The sequence below is a fragment of the Aythya marila genome (genome assembly GCF_965140915.1).
Source record: "Aythya marila genome assembly, chromosome: 2".
NCBI lineage: Eukaryota > Metazoa > Chordata > Aves > Anseriformes > Anatidae > Aythya > Aythya marila.
The window spans coordinates 30288179-30314416 of record NC_139043.1 but is presented as its reverse complement, the minus strand read 5'-3'; the positions used below and the strand labels follow the sequence as shown (position 1 = coordinate 30314416).

At 35.5% G+C, this 26238-nt stretch overlaps 1 protein-coding gene across 1 annotated transcript in view; it reads left to right on the top strand.

The window, feature by feature from the left end:
• The window catches only part of DGKB (diacylglycerol kinase beta), a 358914-nt gene that overhangs the window by 147495 nt on the left and 185181 nt on the right, over nt 1-26238 (top strand). The window contains exons 16-18 of the mRNA XM_082754883.1: nt 3767-3852; nt 5669-5758; nt 10850-11010. Of these exons, the coding sequence (XP_082611009.1) occupies nt 3767-3852; nt 5669-5758; nt 10850-11010 (337 nt within the window). The remainder of the gene's footprint in view (nt 1-3766; nt 3853-5668; nt 5759-10849; nt 11011-26238) is intronic.

Below are 26238 nucleotides of genomic sequence, written 5' to 3'. Positions count from 1 at the left end.
TTTTTTTATTAGTGATTTATTGTAATTACTGTCTCATGAATAGTGTCATTACAATATATACAAAACTGTAACTGAGTTTTATAATGAGGATAAAAAGTGCGTGTTGTCCAGTTACATGGCCAGCTCAGTTGTCAGTCTAGACAAGGAAAAACTAATTTTTGTTTACATTCATAGACTCAATGACCAAACAAAATAACCATTTGTCAGGGATTGTATTCTGTTTGGTAAAATGGCAGCAGTATAGTATGGTCAGTACAATAAAGGGGTAAACATTGTAACAGTGTAATTGCTCTGACTTTCAACTTGGTGCTTTCATATGGATATTCCCCTAGTTTAAGGGGAAATCATAATGAGCAGAGCATCCAAATTAGTGAAATTGCTAGTTCAAACCCAGCATTGTGAATTCACAAGTGGATGGTTTCCAAAGTATAGAGTTCACATGAATTGTGAAATATCTAACAGATTAGCCTTTTGTTAATGTAAATCTTTTTTAAAAGGTTTAGCAGGCTGTTACTTCTCTGAGCTGGTGATATTTAGGGTGAACATTTATCTTTTATTCACTTCCATTCACACACAATGCAGGTTCTATTCCAATATACAAGTGAAGTACTAACTCACTCATAATTATCATACGGTTGGTAAAGTTAGAGATGCCATTCAAGATTCTTTTTTAAGTACTACTACTGTATTTGATTTATGCCACACTTTCTCAAACATTTAAAAGTTTCAAAATTTTACATATTTATTTGTTCAATATTATTTTATTGTCTCAATACCTTTAAAACCAGACTACTTTATTACTGGGAATAAGGAAGTTTTAAAACAGAAGTCATAAGAGAAATAACAGTGAATACATTTTTTTTTCCCATAAATAATACTGCAGAGCTTCTGTAGTCTTTAGTCTTGCATCTGATTACAGTTAGACAAGTATTATCGTTGGCAAAATTCCTGTGGTGTGTATAGTAATATTGGCTAAGAAGCTGAGACAAAAGTATTTTGAAATTATACTGATCATCTGTTTCTAGATTACTCTCCTTTTCCAAACACTGAATCCAAATTACTGAAGGGTATCTGTAAAAGCAGCTTAGTAAATACAGATTTTAGCCCTAAGAGCTGAAGTGGCTCTAATAACATTTAGAGCATTTAAGAGGAAATTTCTCTACCGTAGGACAGATACTTAAGTTTTGTTTGTTTTCCCCACTTTGATCTCTGAAATTGAGAAGTTTACCAAGTTATATAGTATTTTAATATCTCCTGATATTTTACAATTTACCTTACATTTTGTTGATACCTGTACCAGGTACCTGTACAGGTACCAGTATCAATGTCTTATTCTTTGCTTGGGCTATCCGCAGTTTTAATTTTTTCATCTATTCTGAGTGAAGAAGGCTGGCTGATGGATATCTACTAAGATATCCTATGTTGCTGATTCCTGAAATCTTTGTATAGTACACTGCTACTAGGTATGGGGGGAAGAGTGTGTGCAGATACCTTAATGGAAAGCATTGTCAATTACATTTTAAAATAGTTTTACTCTGAATAGGACAACAGTTCCTAAAATAATTCTGTAAGAACAGGGGAGAGCCATCAGTGCGTAAGTCAATTTTGCTCTGATTATATATATGATTATATATATCAATTATACATGATTAACATACAAATAGTAAAGTCCTTTAGGGTTTGTGTTTGATTCATTAATAGGTTCTCTATTCATATAGCTTTGATAAGATGACTATAAGAAACTGAACTGGAGTAGTGTAGGTAGTTGAAACAGTTGCCATCTTTCAGGTGGAAATTACTAATTTATCAGCAGAAACTCAGTAATTGCCTCCGTGTGTGATTAGTACCCTGCCCTCACCTCTATAACTTCATTTTAAATTAATCTGAAATACCCTCAGTGGTGGAAGTAGCATAACAGATCTGCTAACTTCCTAAAGAACCAACACCATTGGGTCAAAGTGGGAATGCTGGTAATGAAAAGCATTTGTCCCTTTGCTAGTTCTTATGAAAAGATGGCGAGGCACACCTGTGAACCAGGATATTTTTCTGCTTGCTCTCATTGTGATGGGATGTGACTTACAGTAGAGGGTCTTTCAGCATACATACTTATTAGAAAATGTGTTCTCCAAGAGTAACCAGCCATATTTGGCACATGACATTTTGGATCAGAAGAGATCCTAGAGCTTGTCCTTCAGATTCGTCAAGTGACGAATAAAAGGTGAGAAGAGCAGAACTGGGTTTGACACAGAATGAGTAAGCATCCTTGAAACATTGTACTTGACACTTGTTATTGTGTAACAGCTCTCCTGAGCAGAGGAAATTAGGAGTAGGACGACAATGTGATGGACTTATCTATGTAAATTTGTTTACCTTGAAATTCTTGTTTAAAACTAATTAAAAAATAAGTTATCCTGTCTATGGTCTTCTACATCTTAAATTACTTCTTTTTTTTTTTTTCTTTTTTTTTTTTTTTTGACTGTTTTGCTTCCCCTTCTGTTCACACGCTCTTTCTTTTTCTCTGTAGTTTTTCATTTTAAAAAGTGACATTAAATAAAAAATAATAATAATAATAATAAAAAACTTTCTAGAGACAGAAACACCATTCCCTTAACAGAACCAAAGCTTCGTATGGGAAACAGCTTTTAACTTATACACATATTTATATTACACTTACAAGTGTAATAATTTATATTACACTTACAAGTATAATAATTTATTACACTTGTAACTTATTCAGTATATTTATTTGTATTTAAGAATTTGTACACAATATAATGATTGTGCATTTATCGTGAGGTTGCAAACTGGAAATCTGATCTGGTCACCAGCTTTTAAACTATGCATTAAGATGACTTTGACATTAAAGAGTAGAATAGATTTGAATGGCCATACATATACATATATATAATTCAGCAAAATTACTGTAAGGTTTTTGTCTAGTTACAATTTATTTGTAAGGAATAATTTCAGTACATATCAAAAGCTGTCCTAAAAAAAAAAAGTTTTAAATTAAAAATATTGCAACTTAGAGTGATTTTAATATATCTTCACTTTTCAGCATTATGGAACATTGGTATTGTATAAAGTGCATAATGATACAGTGATATTGTTCAGCACTCAATGTATGTGGAAGCAAAAATAGCTGGGCAAATATTATCAAAGATGTTGCTCTTTTAAAGTAGTTTGCAGGATGATGTAATGGGTGCTTTCAATCTGATGCTTACACATATTGTATTAAACCACGATGCAAAATTGTTTTATCAACCACAGATGCTCAGCTTATTATGTATTAGTGTACTATATAAATATGCAATTTTCATATGCTCTTATAGGCACCACCTCAGAAGAAAGTTTTGTGGCTAATATATTCAGCCACATTAGACTTTTCTGTCTAGAGAGACTACATTTTTGTTGTTGTTGTTGTATTTACAACTGAGTAATCAGATAATATTTGCTAAGAATAATTTGAAACAAGTTTTGAACTGACACAAAAATTTGGATTAGCCATTAGTTCCCAACTTTTTCTAATATTAGTGCATCATAATAACCCTTGAATTAATAGATATATATTAAATTTATCAGATAATTCACTGTTGGATTGTATTTGTCATCTGTGTAAAAAATGAGTGCATGGGCAAAGGTGATTATTATTTAAAGTGTTAAACTATCATTTAGTATTAAATGAAATGTCTTAAGCCATAAAATGTAGGAACAATGCACAATGAATTTATGTTAATTAAATAGATATCTTCATTTACTTTTTTAGGTTAAGTTTTTTCCGAGATGTTCCTGAGTTCAGAGTACTAGCATGTGGTGGAGATGGCACAGTAGGCTGGATTTTGGATTGCATAGGTAATCAACAGAGTTTACATAGTTTTGCTGGACTCATATCTTTCATTTTACTGTTCTTTACTATTTACGAGCATGTGGATACAAATGTTTCATACAAGATGTCCATTTAAATTTTTGAAATTTAATAGTTTGAGAAATTATTATTTTTAAGGGTATTAGAATTGCAAAATCCTTGGATAAGTTCAATGTTTGTAGTCCCGCAGATTCCCAGAAGGCAAGAAATTTGAATCAAAACTGTTTTCAGTTCAAAGTCTGTTCCCTATACTGAATCAGAGCAGCTACCAAATTTCTGTTTATGTTCCATTATTCCATAATGGAGACAATGTCATAACAGTCCTTTGAAAAGAATTGTTTTTACAGCCATTTAGATGCCCATGCTGTGGGGTATGTACATCATTTCAGATGTTGAGTTCTTTCAGTCAGTTGGCCATAAAGTCCTGTGTATAATTAGGAAGGACCAGAGGTCAAGATATTACAGATTCAAACTTCCCAATGATTATTAGCATATCTTCCACACCACAGCATTGTTTATTGGGCACTAGAGAGGCTGCAGAAAAAATAATGGGAATGTCTGGCAATGGAACTGAGGAAGGAAATGAAGAAAGGCCAAAAGACTCAACTTTGCTGTTTGGAGAGTGTTAAAAAATGTGCTTTTTTTGTGGGAACTGTGGACCAGAAAACTTAAGTGAAAATGATGTCATGGAGTGTCAAAGACATATTTCTGATCATGGTTTGACCAAAAAAAAAAAAAAGGAAGGGGAGATAAAAAAAAGTCCTTTTGCAAATACGTGCTATTGATTGTAATTCTCAAATAGCTTTCAGAATTGTAAATCAATGTACATAAATATCAGGTGAACTGTCTAAACTGGAAAGGGTGAAGTTTTGTAGCTGTTAATTGTGTCGTTGCCTTTGTCATGAGATCTAAAATATCATGTAGTTACCTTTCAGCAACGTTATTTGAAAAGACTGCATTTTTTCTATGAACAAAATAGATGATTGTTTAATTAATCAAATATTACTTTTAAACTAGACATGCCACTCATGGTGATTAAATGAAGGATTTGAAAAATTATATATTTGAAATATACTTGGACAATATCTCTCCCACTTTCAGAAAAGTTGTACTTCTTGACCAGGGTTTCCCCATCTGATTTTGAATACAGATCCTTGGTTTGAAACACTAGAAAATTAAAGGTTGAAAGTAAAAAGACACTCTTAACTACATACATTTTAAAATATTTCTTATTAAATACAAAATATTGACTTAGAGACTTGATGAGATGTTTATCTTGATCAATGATTATCTTGAATAGTAGATTTGATTCTTAATGTGCTAAACCCTGGTGTTGGGTCAAGGGTCTTTGGTAATGGTGGTCATGTTCCACATGAATCCAACTGAATACACAGCTAAACAGAAATTTGGTCACGCAGCTGAAGGATTTGTTTCATTATTCGTGCCCCGAACTAATACTATTTTGCATTCCTAGTTGGGAATGGTATAGGTGAAATTAACAGAGAGCACAGAATATTCAGTCTGAGAAAAATATAGAATATCATTGTTTATGTATGTTTATCACACCCTTGGGTTAAAAAAGTTCAAGTGATAATAATGTAAATTAGGATTAAGGATTGAATATTGGCTAGGGAAGGGGCTGCACAATGGAATGTCTCAATGAAATGCTTGTTGTTGCAGAATCTCCTGTATAAAATACATATCGCTGTCTTTCACTGAAAGAAAATGTAATACAGTTACTACATTGGTACCAAGCAATTAAATTTTTGTTGCTTAGTTATGTTTTTCCTTCTTTATTCACAGAGAAAGCAAACTTGCTTAAGCATCCTCCAGTTTCTATTCTGCCTCTTGGGACTGGAAATGATTTGGCAAGGTGTCTGAGATGGGGAGGAGGTAAACACAAATTAAAATACCTTGTATTATGCAATTAAAAGAAAAAAAAATGCAACAAAGTCTACCCTTAACTTTTGGACATCTCTTTTATGATGTATGTAAAGAAAGAACAATTATTGCCTTTCCTCTTTTTGGAATTAGCTGTCTGTAAATGTTGTATGCACTGTTTTATAGATATCAAAGGTCATAATCACTCTTCATATCTTGCTTGTAGCTCCTGCTCACACCAAAAAAGCTCCAAGCTACAATGAGAGTAGTATACAGCTACTTGGTTGGCTTTTTACCACCTGTATTGCAGTTATTTCTTTAATCAATACATTATAAAAAGAGTATTCTTAAATGGATTTTAATTGGGGCTGTTCTGAAAGGGTTACAGAAAACAGCTAATAATGGTTTTGGAGTGGTTTCATCTTCTTTAATATTCATAAATATTAAATGAAAAATATGTCTCAGCCTCAGACTAGTTCCTTTGGTCCACTCGTTTCTCTTCTCCTACAGAGGATTCCAGACAATAAGTGCTGTGGTGCTATTTATCAGGAAATGAGAAGACAAAGAATGTTGAAAGGAGAATATATGTAAAGGCATTACTTCAATATCCTTTACATCCTTTCCTGAACGTAATTCTCAGCTTCTCCAATAACTTATTTCCATGCAGAATTTGCATTACAGAATTAAAAAGAGCATCATAACCTGAAAGAGACCCAAAGAAGAAAGTCTTAGGCCAGGCAGTCTCTGGAGAAAGCACATCAGTTCACAGGCTCATAAGTAGTTCTGTTTCAGGTCTCAGTTGTTCATTTCAGTTCAGATATTGTATATACGGAAACTGGGTGTTCATTTTGAAATTCCCAGCCTTTGCAGATGTTTCTTCCTTCTTCTGTCTCAACAATTATTTTTTTCCAAATGTCTACCTTGTTACCAGAGAGGTCTTAAGCAAATTCTCTATAGTCTTCATGCTAGAGGACTTTTGTTAACCATAATATTCAGTCAAATCATTTGAGGACCTTCTTCATTCTTCTGTCACGACTGGCAATTGTTTACTCTCATAGGCCTTGAAATAAAACCAACCAAATCAGCCTTACTTAACTTTCTGGGCAGTTCATTGAGAAGTCATAGAATAATTCAGACTGGAAATGATCACAGAAGGTTTTCTTGTTCAATCTGCTACACCAAGCAGAGTTAATTTAAGAGTAGATCACATTGCTCAGGACTTTATCCAGTTGGGTCTTAAAGTCTTCATAGAATAGAGTCAGCATGTTCTCTCTGGGCAGCTTGTTCCTATGCTTGACTGTCTTCATGGTGAAGTTTTTCTGTATATACAATCTGAATGTCTATTGTTTCAACTTACACTCTTTGTCTCTCATCCTGTCATCATGCACTGCTGTGAAGAGCCTGGTTGTGTCTTGGTAATTTCCTCATAGGCCTTGAGAGGCTGCTATTAATTACGTTACCCACTACCACCACCACCATTTCTTCTCTAGGCTGAAGAAGTCTATCTTCCTCAGCTTCTCCTCACAGAGCAAGTGTTCTTAGCTCCCAGTTATCTAGGTGGTCCTCAGCTGAACTTCCCCCCATTTATTGTTGTCTGTCTTGTACTGTACATTCATGCGAGGAGGGAGGGCAGGTCTGCTGTAAACTGGATGCATTCTAATCCCTGAGCAAGAGGGGGACTTAACTTCTCTCTAGCTACTGGCTCCGCTCCTGTTCATGTGACTGAGAATGGTGTTGGACTATGTTGCCAGGCTGTTCAGTGAGCTCATACACAGCTTGCTGTCCTCCAACACCACCCCTGGTGCTTTTTTTCACAGAGTTTTTCCTCTCCCAGTCTGTCCCCAGCCTGTATCATTGCAAGGGTTATTTCTTCTTTTGCCAGTCCATGCCTCCAGTGTGTCTAGATTCCTCTGGATGGCAGCCCTGCCATTGAGCATTAGTTTTATGTGACATCTGCAAACTTGAAGAATGACCTCCAGGTCACTGATAAGGAAAAAAAAAAAAAAAAAAAAAAAAAAGGACAGGTCCCAAGATACACCAGTTCTTGTGGGTAACCATATAACCATATAGAGCACAGCTTATTTGCCACCGCTATCTAAGCCTGGTAATCAAGCCAGTTTTACATACCTACCTAGTTTCATACCCATCCAGACAGTAACATCCCAACTTATCTGCAAGAACACTGTGGGAGACAGTATTGAATGGCTTGCTAAAGTTAAGGTAATCAATACTGCAGTTCCTCCCCTTGTCCACAAATCCACTCATCTTATTACAGAAGGCAATTACTTTGGTCAGGTTTATCCATGCTGGCTGACTTCTTCATGTGCCCAGAAGTGTGTTTGAAAAGGGTTTGGTCATGATTTCTTCCAGGGACCAAAGGCAGACTGGTTTGTAGTTCTCCAAATTATTATTTTGGCCTTTCTAATGACAGATTCAAATTTTTTATTATTTTTTTTTTTTTACTGTGATGTCACTTGTGACATCTCCCGGTCTCCATGCCTTTTCAAAGATGATAGTGTCTTTGCAAAGCTGTTAGCCAGCTTTCTTAAAATCTTCCTATGCAGCCCATCTGTAACAGAAGCCTAAAAAGCTCCCTTAAATTTGCTCATTATTTGATTACCTCTGTGCTCTACCCCCATTCTGTCTTTTGGCTAATTACCGTGTTCCTCAATAATCATGTCTTGGTTTTATGCAATCTACCTGATTTAAACTGTTTTATAGGTGAATCATGAGGCTAATTTATTGTGTTACTGAACCCGTCCATTTCCTTTTCCTTTGGGAAAAGACCGCACTTAAGCAAGTTAAAAATAAAACCAAAATGCTTAGTCCTATTGCAATTAGCAAGCAATATATTTATTATGTTCTTTAAATTAACTCTGCTCATATGAATCAGAGAAACTGAGTCACGCCTTTCTCTTCCATGATCTCTGTAGCTTTTAGCTGAAATCAAAAATTGTTTTTCCATACCAATAAGTTTACAAGTCAGATAAACTGTGCTTGCCAGTTTCATCTTTATGTGCTGAGAAGGTCCAAGTAGTTGCAGTAGAAGTCTGCAGAAACTTATATCTATCACATAGCATAGGTTTCTCAATGAGGTGAAACAAATCGCACTCAACAAGATTACCTGTGATGGTATTTTGACATTTTCTTCAAGAAAAAAAAAAAAAAAAAGGTGATAAAGAGCAATAGATGGGTACTACCTTTCATTTGATCTGTCCTTCCATTCACTTCTATTTATCTTTTGTTTTAATTGACTACATCTGGACTAAAGTAAATATAATAATAAAAAAGACATGAAAATATTCTGGCTTTCATCGTTCTTTGCTACGTAGACAGTGACATAACACAGATCTCCTGGAACTTATGTAGGCTGGGAGAGGAGACAGGTTTCCCTGAAACCAAACCACGGGTGAGTGGTCTCAAGGATGCAGACAAATGGAACTGAGCATGCTGCTGTTATGTGGTGGTTGGCTATGACTTAAAAAATAAACTATACAACCATAAGGTAGTACATCAGCAATGTGTTTTGAACACAGAGGCTTTGAATGGCTGTTTACTTTTTTGTCTTCCATATGCTGAATTTCAGTTGAATCAGTAGCTATGAAGAGAACTCCTTATATTTATCCTGATTTTCTTCATACAAAAGCTATAACTTCTGTTTACCAAAGATATGGTTTTTACATTACTAGATTGTTGATGACCTTGCAAGTACATATTGCTTAAATATGAAAATTTATTCATGATTTGAAGAAGAAACAAATCCACAGATCTTAGTTAACTATTACAAAGCCATTTTGTCTGAATAGTATTTAGAGCTGAAAACGTAACCTAGGAAAGTCCCCCCATTTTATTTGTATGCACATTCGTACTGTAGTTTGTGTATGCTCAGAATCATGAAAGCAAGTATACTGCTTAGTTTGGTATACAGCGTAGTGAACTAGGGAATTACCTAAAGACAAGTGTGCTTCTAGCAAGTAAGAGTAAGATCTTTTTACAGATCAAGATGAGACTGATAAAGAAGTTGCTGAAAGATAGCAAAATGTTAGTTCTGCTGATGTCATCAGTCATGAATGGATTTCATTTTTTTTATATACTAAACCACACTGAAACAGTTGGTTTAAAAAATAGAAAAAGGCTTTTAATCTTTCAGTCTCATGCTAGACTCTTATCAGATAAATCTAAGATTCTGAACTTTTTTTGCATATATTTTGAAATCAAAGGCACTAAAAATTAAGATTAATTTCATAACAAGAACATTTGGCAAACTGTAACCTTATGTCTTTGAATAGCTGCTGTAATAATTTGAAAAATTCAAGGGATTGGCAAATTTAGAATGTCAAATTATTTTCTCCAGTATAAATCTGACACCCAGTGAAATCTATAGAGTTAATCGAAGTTTATATTAATTTATCTAAGTGTGAAGTCATAGAATCATAGAATCATTAAGGCTGGAAGAGACCTTCAAGATCATCCTGTCCAAACATCTATCAAGATCACCCACAAAACCATGTCCCTAAGCACCACGTCCAACCTTTCCTTGAACACCCCCAGGGAGGTGACTCCACAACCTAGTGGGCAACCCCTTTCCATTGCCTGACTACTCTTCCTGAGAAGAAATGTCTCCTAATTTCTAACCTAAACCTCCCCTGGCACAACTTGAGCCCATTTCCTCTAGTCCTATCACTAGTTATCTGTGAGAAGAGGCCAACCCCCAGCTCCCCACACCTTCCTTTCAGGTAGAGAGCAACAAGGTCTCCCCTGAGCCTCCTCTTCTCCAGACTAAGCCACCCGAGTTCCCTCAGACACTCCTTACAAGACCTGTGTTTCAGGCCCTTCACCAACTTTGTAGCCCTTCTCTGGACACATTCCAAAGAACAGTTTCATTTTAACAGTTATGCCTTCTCTGTTAATGAGAAGTGCTGGAAAATTTTATGCTCTTCAAAAATAATCCTGATGTTTGGGTCTTATATAAATAGTTTTCATTTTTCCAGCCATCTAGAAAGAGAATGAAGACTAAACTAAAAAAAAAAGAGAGACAAACAAACAAACAAACAAAAAACTTATTTATGTTTGGTCAAAATAACCATTTTCACCTTTTGGTAGGTTATGAAGGAGAGAATTTAATGAAGATTTTAAAAGACATTGAGAACAGCTCAGAGATTTTGCTGGACAGGTGGAAATTTGAAGTTATTCCCAATGATAAAGACGAGAAAGGAGATCCAGTGCCTTACAACATCATCAATAACTACTTTTCTATTGGCGTGGTAAGACTCATGCTTATCCTTAAGTGATTTTCTTTTTTCTGTTTTGAATAATTATTTGATTGGTTTAGAGTGAAGAATTGTTGGTTACAGATCATTTAAAATGTTATTTTCCTAGTGAAATGAATACATAGATGACTGAGTGACAGCAATTTACATAGATTTACTTACACGCATTCAAAGTAGAATTATTCTTCATGATCTTCTACCTTCCCATCTATAAAAAAGATATTTGTGCTGTTCCTAATGGTTTATGAGCATCTACAGCACTAAATTTAGATTGTCATTATGAAGGTCCTATAAAAATATAAAGGAAAACTAATCACTTAATATGAACTCAAGTAACCTTTTCCATTAGGACTCACATGATCAGAACTATTTAAAAGAACAGGGACATTCTCTCTTTCTTTAGGAGAATTTTAAATAACAAAATAATAATAATAAAGAGGAGTATATTCTTGGTTCTGTCTTATGGTCATATTCACAGTTAGAATGAATTATGAGGAAAAGGGGTGCGAGAAGCTGTTAATCTCCTATAAACTGCATCTCCAGCTTGTGGTTCTTTCTTTATATGTACTTCTCCCATTATACCTATTCTCCGCACTGCATATATGAGGGGAATCAGAAATATTCAGTCTAACTCCCTAGAATTCTTTTGGTTTGGATATGCTTTCAAAGACTAGCAGAAGGGGGACTGTGATGAGGTCCAAATTTCACAGAATAAAGAGTTCATAAATAAGATTTTTAACTTGGACACAGCTGTAGTCTAGTTGACTTGGGGACATGACCTCCAGCAGGTAGTACTGGCTGTTCTGAATCTCTCTCTCTCTCTCTCTCTCTTTCTCTCTCTCTCTCTTAAAAATCAGAATCCACTTTTACAGAATGTATAATTCTATAGTCCAGTATTTCCAAATGCTACACAAAAATTTTTAATGGGAAGTACCACATAGTCGTTGTAAATCCAAGGAAATTATCTCTTCTTGATTTTCTTGGTCACTGTGCTTCAGTCTTAACAAGGTTCTGCCACAAATATAAATGGTTGTATGAAAATTTTACATATTATTTGCAGTTCAGTAATTTTTATATAGTGCTGATCAGCAACATGCAGTTTATTTCTTAAAAAAAAAAAAAAAAAAAAAAAACTTTCAAAAATTTCCCGTATCATCTTAAATTATGAGAAAATAAAAAATACAAAAAAATTAGGATCCCCAAAGTTCAGATATTGAAATCGTAAGAAATTATAATTAGTTTTTTTTTTTTTGATTGTATGGTTTGTTATTTGTTATTTACCCTCTCTTGTACAAAATAAGTGCAAGGAAAAGCTAGATGAATCAGAAATAACAGAAATTAATATAAAAAGGCACCTAAAGGCAAAGTATATGCACCTTAACTAGTGCAAAAATAAGTTCATAATCATGAGTGGAAAGGAAAATCTTTAAGCTTACAAAACAAATAAATAAATAAATAAAAGCAAATGCCTCACACAGGGGAATATATTCAGTGACTTTGTCAAAAGAGAATATTGAAGCTCAAAGGTGAGGAAAGAAAATAAATGTGTTACACTGAAGAAGGAAGCAAATGATGAAAGGGAAGAGGGATGAGATTTTATGCCTATGTACATTAATACAGTGTAATTTAAATTGTTTCTAAAATGTAGACGAGCACCACATGTAAAGACAGCACAGAAACAGGAAATTGATAGTAGGACATTTGTGAATGTGCTAGGCTTCAAAGAATTCTTCAGTGTTATTCAAGAAAAAAAAAAGTTGAATAATTGAATTGAAATTAGTGGCACGACCAATCATACTGTTATTAAGGACAATGTAAATTATTTGTAAAATACTGCAAGAAAATATCAAGCTCTACTCTACACACAAAGCTCCACAAGCAACTCTAAGATTAAGTTTTCAGTTAAAACCTTTGAATTCAATAATTTAATCACAACAAACTTTTGACTCTTCACATAATATAAATATGAGCAGCAGAAAATTATACCAGAAATGGACAATACAATATGTTGCATTGATAAAAGCTTCTAAATTTTTAAAATTATATTTTTGAAGCAGTAAAATCTGTTAAGTTTTTCATATGTTCAAGTTTATAAAATACCTGTTTCTTAAGTTAATTGGAGTGAATAGGGCAGAGCAAATACAGAAAGTCTGAAATTGTATCTTAAACTTGTTGAACTTGTGTAATTCACGTACTAGGTAACATTTATGATCATAGACCCATAGAAACACAAGATTGGAAAGGACCTATAAGATCATCTAGTCCAACCATCTTCCTAGCACCAATACTACCCACTAAGCTACTAAACCATATCTTGTAGCACCTTGTCCAGGCGCTTCTTGAACATTGCCGGGGATGGTGTCTCCACCACCTTCCCTGGGCAGGCCTTTCCAGTGCCTAATCACTCTTGGAGAGAAGAAGTTTTTCCTGATATCTAATTTAAATCTCCTCTGGAGCAACCTGTGGCCATTCCATAGAGTCCTATCATTAGTTATCTGGGAGAAGAGGCTGACCCCCTTCTCATCACAACCTCCTTCAGGAAGTTGTAGAGTACAATGAGGTCTCCCCTGAGCCTCTTCTCCAGACTAAAAAACCCGAGTTCCCTCAGCCGCTCCTCACAGTACTTGTGCTCCAGACCCCTCACCAGTTTTGTTGCCCTTCTTTGGACATGATCCAGGGCCTCAATGCTCTTGTAGTGAGGGGCCCAAAACTGAACACAGCACTTGATGTGCGTCCTCACCAGAGCAGGGTACAGGGGGATGATCACCTCCCCGCTCCTGCTGGCTACACTATTTCTGATACAGGACAGGATGCCATTGGCCATCTTGGCCACCTGGGCACACTGTCAGCTCATGTTCATCAGAGCACTGATCAACACTCCCATTTTTTTTTTTTATTTTTTTTTCCCTGGACCCTTGAAAACCCTTGAAGACCCTTGATAACCCTTGAAAAGACAAGCAAAATGTTTGTCTATGCAAATAGAATACTTAAGATACTAAACCTTATCTACAACTGAAGTAAACCTTGTTTCACAAAAGCAAAAATGTTTTCAGTACTTCATGCCTAATATAAACTTTGGCAAGTATTGAATTATAAAAACATCAATCTACCACCTTGTTGGATGCCAGCTGTTGTTATCCAAGAACATAACTTGAGTCAGGCCTACAGCAAAACAAAGCAACAACAACGAAACAACCAAACAACCAAAACAGTGCCACCTACAAGTTTATATTAAGAGAAACAAAAAGGATTGATATAATAGATGAAGTTAGTAATAGAACCAAAGAAAATGAGAGTTTAGCGGACCTCAGAGAGACACCTATATTCATTCCTCTTCCTAAGGTATTATCTGTATCACTTGCCTCATTCCTGACAGATATTTATCTAGTTTGTCTTTTCAGATAATTTTTTTTCCTGTGATTTTTCTATTATTCCATTACCGTATGACTCTATTACTTTGTTGTCCTTACTCTAAAATTTCTTTCTCATTTCTAATATAAATAGTCTTGGTATAGCCTGGGCCCAGGGTTTCTTGTCCTGTGCAGACAGGAGAAGGAAAACAAATTATTCCATTCCTCTGTAAAACTCCTTGTTGCCTACTGGAAGGTCAGTCAGATTCCTTCTTTTGTTCCATAGCCTAACTATCTCCAGTTTCTTCAGTGCTTTCTCACAGAAAATGTTCTCTAGACATCCGATCATATGTGTTACTTTTAGCTGTGTTTAGATAAAACATGAGAATTCAACCCAATTACTCCCTTCAGTTCATATCTCCCTAGAACTGTAGTGTTCCCAATTACAATGCCACATCTGATGTCTTATCAGCACTGAGTAGAAAAGAGGAATTAACGTCTTGCAAATGATTCCACTATAAAGAAAAAATAGCCTTCTTAGCAATAGCATGATTTTTTTTTCATATTTGACTTGTGATTCATTGCTGATTTCAAATACTGTTCCAAAGAACTACTACCTCATATCTTTTGTGTTTTGTAGAACTTACTCTTCCTACCTACATGCAGAACTTACATTTACTGAATTACACCCTCTTTCAATTTTTACTGTTTCTCCAAGGCACTACAAAGACTGATGGTAACCTGTGGCATATTTTACATTGCCTCATAGATTCATGGAAATAATAGGCGTGCTGTCAAATCATTATGAACAGAACCTGCAAGATGGATTTTGTGAGAGTATGGCAAAAATTGTATTTGGCAACAAACAATCTCAGTGCTTGCTTAGAAAGGCCAAGGGAGTAAAACTTGATAAAATTGTGCCTGACAAGGGGCTTATACTGCCTTACGGACCATAATTCAGGTTGGAAGGAATTGCAGAAGTCAGTAGTCCAATCTCCAATGTTCTTAGCAGGGTCAGCTATAAGAGCAGTCACATAGCTGAAGGCTTTATGCAGTTGAGTCTTCAAAAACTCCACAGATGGAGATGTTAAAACTTCTCTGAGCAACTTATTCTGCTGCTTGGCAGTCCTTATGGTAAAGTTATTTTTCTTTATGTCTTGTTTGAATCTCTGTTGTTCCATTTTACACTCTTTTTTTTACCATCATCCCATTATGCACCACTGTGTAGTCTGGCTTGTCATTTTCATAACTTCCTCTTACGTATATGCAGGCCGCAATTAGATTTCCCTGAAGCTTTCTCTTCTAGCAAAAAAGCTAGATCTTCAGGCAGTCTTCTTTATCCTCCTGTTTTCAACCAATCAAGACCATAACTTCCCTGCTTGGATACAAGAATGCTGGGGTAGAGCATGTTCAAAACCTTGCTGGATGAGCATAACATCTACTGCTCTCTCATCTACAAATCTAGCCCTTTTATCATAGGCAGGAATCAAAGGGTAGTTTACTGTTGTGAAGGAAAATCCTTCAATAAGTTGAAAATTAACATTTTCAGGAGTGTGTGTATTTGAAATGCTTCATTAGTATGTTGAGGCCAAAAAAAAAAAAAAAAAGTTGTTTTCTAAAGCATTGTCAGATTCCTGACGTGTGTACATAATTGTATGTACTATGTATAAGTACAGGGGAAAAAAGAAAAAAAAAAAAAAAAAACGAAGAAAAAAAGCAAAATGAGATGCAGTAGATAAATGAGTATAAGCAATGTTCAACCTGATGATAGCATGCAGCATATAAGAACCATACAAAGCACCAGCCAAGCTGTGTGTCAGTTTCAAAGCAGAAGCTAGAAAACATCTAAGAGTAAAGTAAAATGAGATAAAGATTTTCAAGTGTTCACATCCATCATTCTGTCAGGATGGCAAGACACCAAGAGAGAAGTCCCATCTGCTTCCAAATAGTAGTGGGATTGCTGAAACAAGCTAAATATCCAAGAAAAAAATGTGTATTAAGGCAGTCAAATCATATTGGCTTAAAAAAGTAAAAATGTGAAGATTAGGTGAGCTGACCAAACATAACTCACAATATTAGTGGACAGATAAACAGACATGATAAAGACAGGAAACATCAGGCCAACTTGGAAATGGGTGACAAATAAATTACTGACATATTTTGGAGAAAATAAAAATAATCTATACAACCTTTAAATTCACGCACTGCCTAATAAATTCATACACTTAGGTTACTGTTATCACAGTGGTCATCAAAGACAGATCTCAGTAATCTTAGCATTGGTGTGTTATCACAGGCTCTGTATTCCAGATAGTAGGCTTGCAATGCATTTCTGCAGTTCCTACAGGAATGGAAATTCAGTCGTCACATCATTTAGCTAAATTGCTAAGGGTATAAGCAATTTACTAGAGTTGACTGTGTGTGTAGATAGTATCAGCTTGTGCGTATTAATTGTCACAGTTAGCCTTTGGTTAGCTGTGGATAAAACAGCATAAGGTAACACTACTTTCTTCAGTCACTTAACTACTTACTAATAATGGTGAGTCAATATAAATATACCTGGACAGTTACTTCAGATAAGTTTCTGTGTCATAATAGCCCTGCATATTTGATTTATTTTCTCCTAGCTATTTTCCATATCTGTATCTTAGGCCTGTATTAAGAACAAAAACAAAACAACAACAAAACAACTTTCACCGATCAATTATATATCTTAGCACAGAGAAGTATTTCCACAAAATTTAGAAATAGCTTTTTGTTCAATATTTTTCCTTTTTCTTTCTTTCTTTCTTTCTTTCTTTCTTTCTTTCTTTTTTTTTTTTTTTTAAGAAACAGTCTATACTCATTACTTCATGACAGCATTATTTATAGTAGTTAAAAAAAAAAAAAGGAAGAAAAGTGGATATAGCTATCCACAATTCAAAAGTATATTTGCAAAAGCTTTTTTTTTTTTTTTTTTTTTCAAATAAGAGCTTACAAGTCTAATCTCAGATCTTGTCAAGAACAAACTATTTTCATAGAACAGTCATGCAGTCGTAACAAACCATGGATACATATTGTTAATTACAAAATATACCAGTGGATTGGTATATATTTGATGAAGTTTACAATATGTGTACCCAAAGCAAGTGCATAGAAAACAGGTAAGAATGGAAGATGATCTTTTTCTTTTTTTTTTCATTGATGATTTTTTTTTTCATTTGCTGAGACCTGAGCAGGAGGACATGGAAGATAGATAGTGAGGCAAATTCTCATGTAAAACCAACCAACCAACAAACAAACAAAACTTACAAACAGTACTTAATACCTTGAGAAAGACTTGCATCTGCTCCACCATCAAACCACATAATGTCATGGTAGCTTAGTTGTCAAGCAATTTTAGTCAGATAATAAATTAAAATAGAGTGACTGTCAAGGGTGTGCATCTTTTATGGGGAAGTTATTAAAGAATGTTAAATATGTAAGGAGGTTGCAATGCTTGTTTTTAGTATTTCTGAAATGATCGTCTCACAGTGAGACAAAATGTGTATGTCGATAAAAGCTTTTTCACTTGTGTCTCATTAAATGATCAGTTATGACTAAACATTAGTAACCTCGACTTTCATTAAACTCTTGGTATAAAAGAGCATGTGGAATGGGGAAGAAGTGATCTTATACACTTAGGGATAGAAAGAATGAAAGAGAGCAAGAAATCTCAGCTACTTAGACTTGCAGTACTTTCTCTTCAAGGTGGACACTCATAAGAAATGATTCAGTGTTTTTTTCTACCTGCGCTTTCTCATACTATTTAGGAAGGGCAGGAAAACTGCAGGGATTCTGGGAGCAAGCTATAGACACACAGGATGAAGAGTGGAGGCATAATTGTGTAGGCAAAATCACTGGAGATTTAGTGTTTGAATTAATTGATTAAAAGCTCAGAAACAGTAAGAGCTAAGCAAAATCATTCACTAATATGATTGTAAGATATAGGAAATTCACTCAGAACCTTATTGAACTCTTTTTTTTTTTTTTTTTTTTTTTTTTTGTAACTTGCTTTCAGTTCGATTAGTCAATAAAAATTCCTTGAAAATTGGCAAAATGTCCTAATTTTCTAAGTCTGGGAGTGCTAGCAGGGCTGCAGCTGCCACATATTCACTGGAGATATAAAATAATAACAACAATAATAGAAGAATCAGGCAAAAATTATAATGGAGTCCTTTAAAAAATCTCATTGTTATTTGATATCCCATAATGAACAATTTTTTTTCCTAATGGTAGGAGCATATCTTAGAAACTCATGATGACAGTCTTGACTGGAGCAAATAGGGTGAGCAATTGGCTAACGGGCAGGGCCCAAAGGGTTATGGTAAATGGAGCTGCGTCAGGCTGGCGGGCGGTCACCAGTGGGGTCCCTCAAGGCTCCATTTTAGGACCGGTACTTTTCAATATTTTTATAAATGATCTGGATGTAGGAATAGAGGGTATTTTGAGCAAGTTTGCTGATGACACCAAACTTGGAGGAGTTGTGGACTCAAATGAGGGCGTAAAGGCCTTGCAGAGGGATCTGGACAGGTTGGAGAGCTGGGCGATCACCAACCGCATGAAGTTCAATAAGAGCAAGTGCCGGGTCCTGCACCTGGGACGGGGAAACCCTGGCTGCATGTACAGACTGGGCGATGAGACGTTGGAGAGCAGCCTAGAAGAGAGGGATCTGGGGGTCGTGATAGACAGCAAGTTGAATATGAGCCAGCAGTGTGCCCTGGCAGCCAGGAGGGCCAATCGTATCCTGGGGTGCATCAAGAACGGCATCGCTAGTAGGTCAAGGGAGGTGATTGTCCCGCTCTACTCTGCGCTGGTGCGGCCTCACCTCGAGTACTGTGTGCAGTTCTGGGCACCACAGTATAAAAAGGACATGAAACTGTTGGAAAGTGTCCAGAGGAGGGCTACAAAGATGGTGAAAGGCCTGGAGGAGAAGACGTACGAGGAACGGCTGAGGTCACTGGGCCTGTTCAGCCTGGAGAAGAGGAGGCTGAGGGGAGACCTCATCGCAGTCTACAACTTCCTCGTAAGGGGTTGTCAAGAGGCAGGAGACCTTTTCTCCATTAACACTAGTGACAGGACCCGCGGGAACGGGGTTAAGCTGAGGCAGGGGAAATTTAGGCTGGATGTCAGGAGGGGGTTCTTCACAGAGAGGGTGGTTGCACACTGGAACAGGCTCCCCAGGGAAGTGGTCACTGCACCGAGCCTGTCTGAATTTAAGAAGAGATTGGACTGTGAACTTAGGCACATGGTCTGAACTTTTGGGTAGACCCGTGCGGTATCGAGAGTTGGACTTGATGATCCTTAAGGGTCCCTTCCAACTCAGGATATTCTATGATTCTATGATTCTATGAAATAGGTATAGGCCAAAGGTAAAAAGGTAGTCAGATGGGCTGCATCATACTGCAGTAGTCACTTTTGCTAGAACCTGATTTTTCATGCTTAATTATGCAACCAATTTGAAAATATTCAAAAACCAAACCAAACCAACCAAACAAAAAAACCCTTTTGATTCTACTCAGATAATGATTGGCCTTACATGGCTAAAACTAATGTGTAAGCAGTGCAATTCATTTGTCTTCCATTGACTTCCAAAACACTGATGGTGCATTGTATTGTTTTCAATTTTATGGGTAATAATGCTGAAAGAAATTATGAATAGATTTTCACTGCTGTTAAGATGAAAGTCCTAATGTAGGTTTTCCTGAAGCAACCATAGTTTTGAATTTACTGTTCTGCCACTGAATTAGAGGTTAGCTTTTACAGAGCCAAAATTATAACAACATGAATCAGTGCTGAAATTCTTATCACGTACATTTTATTCTTTTAAACAAAAAAATAATAAAAGTAATAAACTTATCCGATCTTAATAAGAGATAAACTATTAACATTGTTTAACTATATTTTTAATTTGTTATAACCACATATGGTATTACAAAGCATATGCTAGTAAGCCCCTTACAGTTATGTAATTAGAGTGATGGAGCATAATAAACTGAACTTACAAACATCTGCATTGTCTTTTAGTGCAAGTTCATACAGTAAAATATCACTGAGATTGATTCTGAGGCAAACTATACTAGCTATAGTGTAGCATAATTCAACCTTCCCTATGTGAAACAATAAAGATTATATTCCAAGATGACAACAGAAGTTGTCACTGATGTCAGTGCGGTATTCAAAGTGTGAGAATAAACCAAATGCTATCATAATGTATTTACAGATGGCAGCTGTAAAAATTATACTAGTAGCCATTGTATATCCTTGTATTTGATTAGAAATGATCTGTATGAATGACTGATTGGGTAACTCACTGATTTTCATCTCCATTTTGTTTTTTTTTGGGGGGGGCAGATTCCATCCAAATTTTGAAATAGCTTTTCTCTTATTTTTGACCAAGGTATGTTGTATGTGTAAACAAAATACTTATTCTCTCTAGTCACACCTAACGTGGGTTTCCTAAAAGTCTGGCCAAAAGTAATGCAAGAGATGCTAATTCAGGATAACAGCATAGTCTCTTAGAAGCTTACGCTTTTTGTAGATCCACAATTGCTTTCCCCATGGCTAGGCTGATCATCTGAGTGCATACTTCAGGTTTAAGTCTAGTTGGTGTCTTTATGAATGCTGCCGACCCCTAGCTCCCCACACCTTCCTTTCAGGTAGCTGTAGAGAGCAACAAGGTCCCCCCTGAGCCTCCTCTTCTCCAGAATAAACAACCTGAGTTCTATCCGCTGCTCCTCATAGGATTTGTGTTCCAGGCCCTTCACCAGCCTCATAGCCCTTCTCTGGACATGTTCCAGGGCCTCGATGTCCTTCTTGTAGTGAGGGGCCCAAAGCTGAACACAGCATTCAAGGCGTGGTCTCACCAAAGCAGAGTACAGAGGGACGATCACCTCCCTGCTGGCTATGCTATTCTTGATACAAGCCAGAATGCCATTGGCCTTCTTGGCCACCTGGGCACACTGCTGCCCAGATAGATAATCTTACTTAAAATATTCTCTGATCTCTCTACATACCAAGATAGGAATTAAACAATAATCTTCTGATAATCATTCAGTTGAAACTTTGAATACTTGTGTAAACATGTACACAAGAACATATTGGAGGAGAAAAAGGACTGTAATGCTCTAGGACAATTATTAAGACAGTAACATGGAAGAAAACTGTGATATCCAGATTCTTGTTCCATCTGTTTTTTGTTTGTTTTTTTTTTGTTTTTTTTTTTTTCGTCCATTTGATTAACTTGTACATAGGAATTCAGAAACTTCCACTACTATAAATTACTTTTCTAACATCAGTAGACGCAGGATTTTAATACCAGAACAGAACTCATGCATGGAGAATACCTCAGTCTTTCATTCAGTCTCTACAATATGTGTTACTGATTTCATAGCAAGATGATGATATTCTGACATGGATGATCTACAACAACACTGTGTGTTGTGTTTTTTTTTTGTTTTGTTTGTTTGTTTTTGGTTTGGTTTGGGTTGTTTTTTTTGTTTTTTTTTTTTTGCAAGTGTATTTAGCAAAGGCAATGAAGATGTCTGAGTATGTCTGGAAACATTCTGTTAATTAGTTGAGAAATAAGTCAGCATTATAAGGTTTTGTTTTGTTTTGTTTTGCTTTTTTCTGTGTGTATGTTTGTTTTAAAGGTACTGAATAGATAGTTGGGAAATCTCTTTCCTCTTAGTAGTGCTAGACTTAGGATGTGTTTCCTGCAAAATTATTATCAGAAAATAGCAAAGACAAGTGTACTTTTGTGATACTTAGTATGTTACTATCCAAATGCACTATCAAATAGATATTTGCATGGTCATGATTTAGAATCCTTCAACCTTAACCAGTCACTAAGAGCCTCTTAGTCTGCCAGTGGGGAAAAATATGACTGCTTAATTCTCATAACCATAAATTTGGAATTGTTAGGGATCTGCTTCTCCACTACTGTCCTTTAAGTCATCATCCTCCACTTCCATTACATCTCCTTAATTCTTTTTTGTAAAACTGAAGGAGAAAGCGTATGTAAAAGCCATATATTTCGCTTTTCTCTTGAAAGAACATTTCATTAACATCAATAGAAACTTTGATTATCAGACTTTCTAAGTCACAAGTATGAGTCAAGTAGAGTTGTTCCTCTAACTGACAATGTAATCCTTTAGTTTCCTATTTCATCCATGTTATTTATATTTATGTATATTAATTTCTACAAAAGTAATCTTAGTATGGTATATAACATTTACAGAAGGGAATGAATTTTAGCTTTGTGATAAGCACTTATTTTGAAATTTCAAAGCCTCACAGTGTTTTGATGTTCACGGTGGTTAGAAGGATGTTTTTATTTATTTATTTATTTGTTAACAATGTGTGAAAAAACTCTATGGAAGTTTGCTACTTAGTCCCTAATTCAATGCAGCATTTATGCATATGCACATCTTAAGGCTAATTCCATGTGACATTTGAGTATATGTTTAAACACTCATCTAGCAAAGTAATTAAATACACAGTTATTTTTTTTTAACCATTTTCTGCACTTTCATTAATATGACTGGACAAATGCACATATTGAATTCTGGGCATTTGGCATAAGCTATTTAATTATTCTAGTGAGATTTGTGGATATACATAACTAAAAAGCATGTGTATTGGTTTGCTGAATTAATATGAACATAAGCACATGCTTAAGTGATTTTGTGAATCCTAATCTTCACTTTGAATTTACTAATGGAATGCTGTGATATATGGCTTTATTTCTGTGCCAGTGAGGGAAGGAACATTTTATAATAAACAATATTATTGCTTTGTAATCCAAATCACTTTTTTTTTCTTTTTCTTCAAAAAGGGCTAAGAGAATCAGCAACTCATCTATATATGAACATAAATACCATTTTAAAAAGAACCGTATTGATACAGGTTATATCAGAGCATAAGCCTCGATCCTGCAGCCAAATCTACAAAAGTGACTGTTCCGTCTGCAGAGAAAATTCTGCTCTTTCCTAAAAGGAGTATGGTCAGAAACAGTTCCTATCCCAGATTTGAAACATTGTCTTAAAAAGAAGTTACTGGTAGTTTGATCTACAGTTACCTTGTTTAACCTTCAAACATTACTAATCTTTGACAAAATAGGTTATTCTTACAGACTGTTGCAGTTTGCATGTTTGAATCATCTTTACTCTTTTCAGCTTTTGTTGCTATTGAAATTATTCTGCAGAAATTTTGCACATGGCAAACAGGGGTCATACAGTTTTGTTGTTTTTTTTTTTTTTTTCATTGCAAGTGATTTTTTTTTTCTTCATATGACAGAAAGCCACAAACACATACTGTGTGCTATGGACCTGTGTGCTCAACCTGTAGAGTAATTAACAGGTAAGGAGCGACAGGAGCTTCTCTGAAGGCTTTCCCTTGCTGGCATGCAATGATATTTCCCTACATACGGAGAATGTGAACTTCATAGCTAGAAATACTGAGCCTTGAAGTTGAAAATGCCCATATTGTGATATCGATGTTGTCATTTCCTGCTACCTGTTTTTCTTCCATCACTGTGGATGTAGTTCACTTTGTGAATCCCTCTGGCCAGCATTGCATCCTACCTTTCATCCGATTTATCAGGATACCCTAGCAAAAGGCCTACACTGCACTGGGTAGGTAAAAGGTACAGTCACGTAGAGAGCCAAAGATTCATAGCTTCCTCTACCACTTAGTGAATCTTATGACTGAAAAAAAAAGATCATTTCCTAAAGTAACATTTGTACTTTATAGAATTGTAAAGAAATACAAAGATTTTTTTTTTTGTATGTTTGTTTGTTCTGTTGTTTTCATTACATTATCAAAATGTGAACGTACATGGGTCTGTTCTGGACTTCCTAAAATGTGTATCAGCTAGACTGAGAAGCTGTGTGCAATTTCCCTTTTAGCACAAACAGAATACTGAGGACTGTGTTGGATTCACTGTAGGTTTGCATCAGAGTCAGTGAAGACAGTTTTGTGAGCTATATTTATATTAGCAAGTAATTTGTCTCAGTAGGAGTATGGCAATCGATGCTGAGTCCCTTCTGTCTACAAAACATGGGAGTCTTACTTTGAACTGGATATAGTCGGTTGCCCTGTGATGAACTCTTCTGGCATGCACTTGTCCTAAAATGACCTAAAAGACCTGTGTGATTTGGCCATGTTTATGGGACAACACAGGCCCATAATATATGCATTACTTTCACTGGTGCTCAGATGCACCAGTCTTCAAAGAAAATTGCAGGATGTAGGGATGACTAGGAAATTTAGTTAAAAATGTCACTACTGCTCCAGCAGTTTTGCAATAAACATGAAAAAATCATGTAGGAAAAAATCATAGCATGTCTAGCTTTTATTTTCCATCTTCTTTTCCTGCTTTCCCAGATAGTTTTTTTTCTTTATTTCTTTTGGAATTTAAAGTGTTTAAGACTGTTTTTCATTTAACTGTTCAAGCTGAGGTTAGAACAATGCTGAATATCCCCAACAAAGACATCCTTGTTTTAGATTTTTGAGTATCTCATGCACTTGCTTTCACTTATTACCCATTTTTGTCATGTAAAATTATTGTTCCAGTGTACAGTCAAAAGTGGCTTGTTTCATACAGTCAATAAAAACTTAAAGAAGTATCATGGGAGAGTCTTTGGAATTCACCTATACCTTTCTCTTTCATTTATAAGAGATTTGGAGACTAGAGCAGTTTATAGAATTGAGAAGATTTATGTTCAGTTTCATGATTGAGAAAGCTAATTGTATCAGATAAAATGCAATGAGGCTTTATACCTTTACAGAGTTGATACTATAAAGGATATTTTGTGGGCAGAAGTACAGTAAAATAAAACTTGCACTCCTCCAGTGCTTTATGCTTTAGTTTATCTTAGCTAGTAGAGATTTTCAGTCTTGTATGTTCAGGGGGTTTTATTGTGTCTGTTTTTGGTGGTGGTGGTTGGTAGTGTGGTTTTGTTTTGTTTTGTTTTCATAAAAGAAGGGTCTATAAAGCAACCTAGCCAACAGCTACTGTCACAAGTGACGGTTATAAATGAGAATATATGTTTAAAGATATAATTAATCTGCAATGAGCCCAGAACAGCTCCTTAGCTAAATGCAACTAAATCAGCTACACAGTATGTAATTAACTTACAAGTATATTAGTCCTAGTACAATATTACTCATTATATATATAAGGTATTATTTTCTCCATATGAAATTTGTAATGTACTAAGTAACGATTTAGAGTTCATTACAGTATTTCATTTATATTATCATAATATAATTGTGATGTACGTTCATCTTGTTAGTGCTATTATTCTTAGTTGTTCTTAAAAGAAACAACAAGGATATAGGAAAAAAGCGTCTGTACTCAAATAAAATAGAAATGTTAGTCCTCATCCTGATTTTGTAATTCTGTTTGTAAGCGATGGCAGGAATGTTTTGAAGAAAAGTGAAAGGCAACCACACTGTATATTAATGTCAAGAGTAAGGTGAATAAGCTTTAAGGTTGATCATAAGCTTTATGCTGAGCCTGAAATAAGAAGTTTAGAGGGGTGATAAAATAACTTGGAGGAAAAGACAGAAATCTCAGACACTGAGGCTAGCAATAGAGGTCATTTGCATATGAAACAAGAGTTTACAAAACATGTGCAAGCTGTGCGGAACAGAAAGCAAGTTTTATGTTTACATACGCTGATACCTTAATCTGGCTAAAACACAAAATTTATCTTGATATGTTCTGTGTACACATCTTAAACTATATTGAGGTCTGGATCTACAGAAATATTCATCACTGTTCTGCTATCCAGAAATATCCAGCTGCCCACTCAAAGGGAGAATCCTATTTTACTATGGTTATACTGCC